The sequence below is a fragment of the Nuphar pumila genome, chromosome 2 (genome assembly GCF_984573655.1).
Source record: "Nuphar pumila chromosome 2, dmNupPumi1.hap1.1, whole genome shotgun sequence".
Lineage (NCBI taxonomy): Eukaryota > Viridiplantae > Streptophyta > Magnoliopsida > Nymphaeales > Nymphaeaceae > Nuphar > Nuphar pumila.
This window is the reverse complement of record NC_143250.1, coordinates 146,300,878-146,307,224: the sequence shown is the minus strand read 5'-3', so window position 1 is coordinate 146,307,224 and position 6,347 is coordinate 146,300,878. Positions and strand designations below refer to the sequence as shown.

General features: G+C 40.1%; 1 protein-coding gene and 1 non-coding gene across 2 annotated transcripts; both read left to right on the top strand.

Annotated features, from left to right (window-relative positions):
- Window positions 1-4,849, top strand: LOC149847527 (uncharacterized). Its single transcript, XM_089994161.1, has 8 exons — window positions 1-88; window positions 161-239; window positions 1,482-1,908; window positions 2,048-2,227; window positions 2,704-2,801; window positions 2,978-3,239; window positions 3,922-4,557; window positions 4,709-4,849. Exons 1-8 carry the CDS (start codon window positions 1-3, stop codon window positions 4,847-4,849), a joined length of 1,911 nt encoding a protein of 636 aa, XP_089850287.1.
- A 990-nt stretch (window positions 4,850-5,839) lies between these two features.
- TRNAS-UGA (transfer RNA serine (anticodon UGA)) lies at window positions 5,840-5,921 on the top strand. The gene has a single exon. It is a non-coding gene; the product is annotated as a tRNA-Ser (tRNA).
- Window positions 5,922-6,347: the final 426 nt, after the last annotated feature.

Below are 6,347 nucleotides of genomic sequence, written 5' to 3'. Positions count from 1 at the left end.
ATGCGCCATGCTTCTCTAGTTGTCTGTGCACACATAATTTGGCTTAACACAGTTTCAGACACTGTAGTCTTGACCCAGCTTAGTGCAAGTTAGTCTAACCGTTGCCAGTTCAGGAACTCAGGATTGGGTTCCTGTTTTTCATTTGTGATGATTTTGGCAGGGCACTCTAATGACCCATCAACAAACTTTAACAGATCTTGGGACAACATTACAGATTCCAATTGGCTTTTCCACATAAGGTAGTTGTCTCTGTTTAATTTAATAGAGACAAGACTAGTGATTGCATTCCACTGAGCAAAGGGAGAAGAAGCCATGATCAGATCTCATGGGAGATAAGTTAGCTCTGATACCATATGAAACAAAACAACTGGAAAGAAGGAATACTCTGCAGTGCTCTGTATCACTCGTGAGCGTTTTGTCAATCGAGTTGCCCCCGTGAGATAATAAGGATATTATTTCCTTCTTGTTTATCTCTAAGAATATAAATCACATTGATGTAAATCTTATTGTTGTACTCAAAAGCCAATTCTATATATCAATATTTTGAACCGTATGGGTAAGACCTGGACAAACAGAAAAGGTCTTTGACCCGACCCGGCCCACACCGCACCTGGTGCGTGTGCGGTACCCACCCGCACCCGCACCCGACTCGGGTGCGCCGTTCATCCTAAACTCCAACTCGAACCCTTAAACCCTGAAACTGTAAAATGATAGAGAGAGAGGGGAGCCGATACACCTTCTCAATGACGAGGTAGGGAGCTTCATTCCAATTCCCTCATTGTGTTCTATAAAACGATTTCCGGAGAAGAACTCCATTTGCTTCCGATGGCCAAACGGTCGAAAATGGTGGCCTCACCTGTCAAACCCCCTAATTTCTCCCGATTTTTGTAAATCTCGGAAACAAAAGAGAGAAATCTCAAGTTCCCCATGTCCTACAATGGAATTGAGAATTTGAGAAAGAAATGCGAGTTTCAGGATTTGGGCAAATTCTGAGGCATGCTTTTCTCCCATTTTGCGTATTGGAGCCTTTAGGGATTTTTTTATCCTTTTTTGTGTGTGAAAAAACCTTCTTTTTCCAAATCTCTAATTCTCATTTTCTTGAACAATGTTGTAATCGGAAACAAGACCCATATCGTCGGGTTTGCAAAATCTCAATTTTTTTTCATGATTTTCATCTCTTTTTTTATTTTTATTCTGTTCAATTGTGAAGCTTGCCAACCTGTAACCCATTAAAATAGAGTTGGTTTCTTTTCAGTTTTGATATTTATTGAGTTTCCCTACTTCTTTCCGAAAATCTAAATTTTGATTGATAAATATGTGCACCACCATCTTCAAAAAAAAAAAAGGTGCACCACCTTGTGTTCTCCTTCAGAAAACCATATTTTTCAGTTTTTTCTAACAATCCTACATTCACATTTTTCTTGGATTCATTCCCCAAAAGTGGGAAATTTACTTAAAAGAACTTCTTTTCTATTTGTAAGCGTCAATTTTCCTTTATTTCATCATTTTGGTGATGTTTTCCTCTGCTTGAAATGTAGGAGCTTACGTGCATTCAAGCGATGGATGAGGTCCCAAGGAATTGAGTATAGTGACGCTCTTGTGTTCACTGATGACGAACGGGGATTCGGGGTGAAGACGTTCTTCGATTTAGAGGAGGGTGAATTGATCACTTGCATCCCCAAGACGGCTTGCCTTACAATCAAGACATCGACGACACGTGATTTAATCAAAAAAATGAAGATGGATGGTGCACTGGGCCTGTCTGTAACTCTGAGGTATGAGAAAAGCATAGGGAAGAAGTCTTTGTGGAATGGCTATCTTCAGTTTCTGTCTGAGAAGGAATGCGTGCCTCTGCTATGGAGTTCAAAGGAAACTGATGCTCTTCTAGTTGGGACTGAGCTCCACAGGGTGACCCAATGCAATTTCACATTAACCCTTTTTGCTTTTGAGGATTTCAGGAAGATGGTCATTGCCATTGTTGAAAATCAGAACTAATTTTCTGTTATTCTTGATCTCTACTGTGTCATTGCCATACATCTCTAGGCAGATAATAAAAGAGGACAAGAAACTTCTCTGTTTGGATTGGAAGGAGTGCATTCAGCCGCTTCTAGATGATAAAGATTTGAAGCTCAATCCATGCAATTTTGGTGTAGAGCAATACTTTGCTGCTAAAAGTCTCATTGCATCGAGATCGTTCGATGTGGATGAGTATCATGGTTTTGGAATGGTTCCTTTTAGTTGATCTGTAAGTAACTTCTGCTTGTTTTACGTTCGACCTATGAGTGACATTTGCTTGCCTTACATTCATCAAAATGGTGTTTCTGGCATGATTCTTTGTTTGACATTTACCTACAACTGCTAATAAATGCCTTTACTAAGTTGGTTGATCACTAAAGTTTGAACGTCTAGGTACTAGTTTCATATGTATTTGACAAAGCTCCCATTTTGGAATCCAAGTGGCAAAATGAAGAGGCCCAATGAGCCACTCTATGTTTAATTTAAGGTTCTAAGTTATCGTGAAGCTGGGAGTCTTGTGGTTTATCACATGTTTAGCCTGAAGACTGTTGCCATTGTTACTGTACATCCAAAATGAAGAGAAGGACTTTCTTTTACAGTGTGCTTGATTACACCTTTGAATCTGAACTATAATATCAATTTGTTAGCAACCTTGCACAATTGTCTTATCTCTGCGTTCCAATAAAGGCCTGCAAGTGTAATGCTATGACCTTTAAGGTCCTGCGTGGTAAAATAAGTACTAAATTAGTGCTCTCTATGGCAGGGAAGCTCTCATATGATGTTCAGTATTTTCATCTATTTCTCTAGTGAATTACATCTTGTTTTGTCGCTTGAAGATTTTAGAAGTGATTTTTTTGGGTTACCATGTTTATTGAGTTCGTGTGACAGAACCATTGGTTCAATAAAACATCTGTTGCTTTAAGTTGTTAACGACAAGAGACTGCTATGTGCTGTAATGCAGCTTTAACCACAAGACTGGGGCAGAGGATGTTCACTTTACAGTCACTTCGTATAGTTCTGATGAGGAGGAAGAATCAATAACTGATGTTGACAACAAAGCTTCTGCTTCACTCTTTGATAGTCCGTCTAAGGGCAGACCTTCAGAGCTCAACGCAAATGGACACATCATCAATCATGTTAAGGATCCTAAATCTTCAAGTTCGGAAGAGTTCCCACAAGTTCTTGAAATGATCATGGTGCGAGATGTGAAGGCAGGACATGAGGTGAGCCTTTGGTTTAGCGTTATATGCCTTCTTAATATGTATGCATTTGGTACCTGTTTACATGTGTAGGTTCTTATTACATTGGCTTATATTTGTGAGCTTTTGTGGCAATTTAGAAGCATATGGCTATCTTTTTCTTTTACTTATGGTGATAACCAAGAAGAATGTATTTTGATGACATGTTCTAACCTTAAAAATGTAGACTACCATCCATCTAATTTTTACTTTGGCAGAAATATTTTGGAGAAGCATAAGAATGCCTTTAGTTAACAAGTTTTCTAGTGATAAGCTCTGGTAGTTTCCAATACTTTTGGCTAGTCTTGACGTAAATTCTTGTTTAGAAACTACTACTACTATGAATAGTCACAGGTTCTCTAGTCTGGATGTCAATATGTAATGCACTATCTAGCATTTCATGGGTATTGTCCAAACACCTTTTTCATGTTATGCAAACATCATAACCTCTCTGGCCTAAGCGCTTAGAGTCCATAAGTCAAGTGGTTTATTAAGAGTATCGAGCTTGGCTTAGTTCACCCACTCAAACATGCAAACCAAGTAACAAGAAAGAGAAGATAAAGATCTTGACTGTATTTTCATGTGAGTCATAGCTTTGCATTTCAGGATATATTCAGGCTATAATTTGTTTTTGTTTTATATCTATATCTTCTTATATTTTTTTCAGGTATTCAATACTTATGGTAACATGGGTAATGCTGCCTTGCTGCACAGATATGGCTTCACTGAGCCCGATAACCCATTTGGCATTGTGAATATTGATCTTGGCCTTGTATGGGACTGGAGCTCATCATCCTTTTCTGGCCGCTATACTCGATCACGGTTGTTGACATGGAGGAAGATGGGCTTTTCTGGCTGTGTTAGCGAGAAAGCAGAATATTTTGAAATTTCTTCATCTGGGCAACCTCAGTCGGAGCTTCTAGCTCTGCTGTATATCATGTGCTTACCAGAGAAAGCATACACGAAGCTCAGTTGGATTGTGTCACCCATTGAAAACATGGATGATTCTGTGAAATTTCAGTTGTTTGGTGAGACCATGGAGAAAGTGTTTTCCAGAAAAACCACAGAAACAAAGGATTGGATGCTCACAGGTTGCGTGTGTGATGCACTTATTTCTCTTGCGAACATCCGCGAAAGCCTGTATGGTTCAAGTTCATTGGCGGACGACGTAGAGGCATTGAGTAGATGCTGCTATTTGCAACAACCAAAGTTGTATGATTCATTATCGCTACGAATAAGCGAACGCAAGATTCTTGCTAAGCTAAGAGCATATGGTAATCATTCACGCAGGAGGAAGAAGCGTGTGCGTTCTTCATGACCAGCTGATAATTTGAGAAACTTGATTGTTGTTTTGCCTAATTCGTGGTTCCAAGATGTTTTTTTTTTTATTTCATTGATTGCATTGGGAAACTTTTATGGTTTTCTTTTCTTGTCTGTTAGAAACTATTTCTCAGTTGGTAGAGAAGGGAAATATCATGGTGCTCCTGGTTCAGTTTGCTCTTGGATCTGCAAAGCCTTTTCAAGTTCCTGTGGTTTGGGTCACTTTGGTTGTCACTGGCTGCATAACGCCATCACAAACTTGCACATCTGGCTAGGTGGGTAAGCTTAAGGCGTCCAAGTTAAAGGATGTCGCGAGTTTGATAACCGTGGTATGAGTCTAGCTGGGGTTAGGCAGACCCCTACCAAATATCTCTTAAGCTTCTTGTGGCAGAGGGATTCGAACCTGGGCCTTCAGCTTGGGACAGGACCCCACTTACCACATGGGATACCACCTCGGTGGTCGTGGTGTGCATCCTTACTGCAAGGCCGAAGTCAATGAGAAACCATCTCTGGTGGGTCAAGAGGAGTACTAGTGGAATTTTACACGACGGATGTAGGGCCACAGTCAATGTTGCACCTCTTGGTTCATATGCCAAAACAGTAGTTTCTCCCATTACCAGAAGAGAGAGAGATTGCAAGATCTTACATTTGGAATTTCTAGCAATCGAGACCTCCCTACGGAATTCTAAGCTTGATTTTCTTTCAACCAAGTATCCAAAACCAATATCATCCCCAACTTTGGTAGATACGGCGAAGGTGGAGATACTTGTTGATACTAAGAGACGAAAGATAGACGTGGGGAGTTCTTACTTCTTGGCAGGTGTGTCAATAGGTTAGAATCTGGGTCAGACCCGAAGTGTCCGATGAATATATGGAGCCAGGTTTGGTTTGTGAAATTTCATACCAGACTAGGCCTGACTCATGTTTAGAATAAGATCTGTAATTTTTCAATATAAAACAGATAAAAAAATATTATTTTATCTGGTATGGTTTGGGTCTGGTTCATGTAATCCGTATAGGATTTGAGTATGATTTCTCTTATTGTGAGTCTGATTGGAACTGAGTCAGAACCTGATACCAACATCTCAAATCAGGTTTGAGTTTGGTTTCACCTAAGTCCGAGACAAGCATGACCTGTTGACACCCCTGCTTCTGGTAGTAGCGCCTCTCGAAAGTCCAAAGGAACAACTTGGAGGGTTGGGGCCCTTGGGGGACTGATGGAAGCTAGTTTAATTATAAAAATTTGTCAGATCAATTCAAGGAAGGTCGATATGTCCGAGTGGTTAAGGAGACAGACTTGAAATCTGTTGGGCTTCGCCCGCGCAGGTTCGAACCCTGCTGTCGACGCTTTTTCTTATTCTAAACTTCTCTCTCTCTCACTCTAAACTTCACAAGCATTTTATTTTGGGCTTACAAAAAATATATATCAGAAGCTAACCTACCGTGGTGCTTTGAGAACGGCCTCACTTTGTTCCTACACGAGTTTCACTCAATGCGCTACACTATTGCACGACTGAAAACCGACTAGGGTGTAAATGGATCGGATGCGATCAGATATCCAATCCAAATCTGATAAATTGAATTCGAATGTGGCTCTCAAAACTACATATTGCAATCAAAATCACGCTTATGTGCTTGCAAATCCTCGCTTCCAACCTTTTTATACCAAATCCGTTACTACAATGTACAATTCAGATCCTGATTCAACTCTGTCACATCGTATTTAGTACAGAATCAGACTGAGATTAAGACCTTGTTGAAAGTCTGTATCTG

Excerpts from the sequence above, each read along its gene's own strand:
- LOC149847527 (XM_089994161.1), top strand. The coding sequence starts at position 1 with ATGCGCCATGCTTCTCTAGTTGTCTGTGCACACATAATTTGGCTTAAC. Across the intron at positions 240-1,481 it reads AATTGGCTTTTCCACATAAG|CGTCAATTTTCCTTTATTTC; the intron begins GTAGTTGTCTCT and ends TCTATTTGTAAG. Across the intron at positions 4,558-4,708 it reads CACGCAGGAGGAAGAAGCGT|TTGGTAGAGAAGGGAAATAT; the intron begins GTGCGTTCTTCA and ends ACTATTTCTCAG.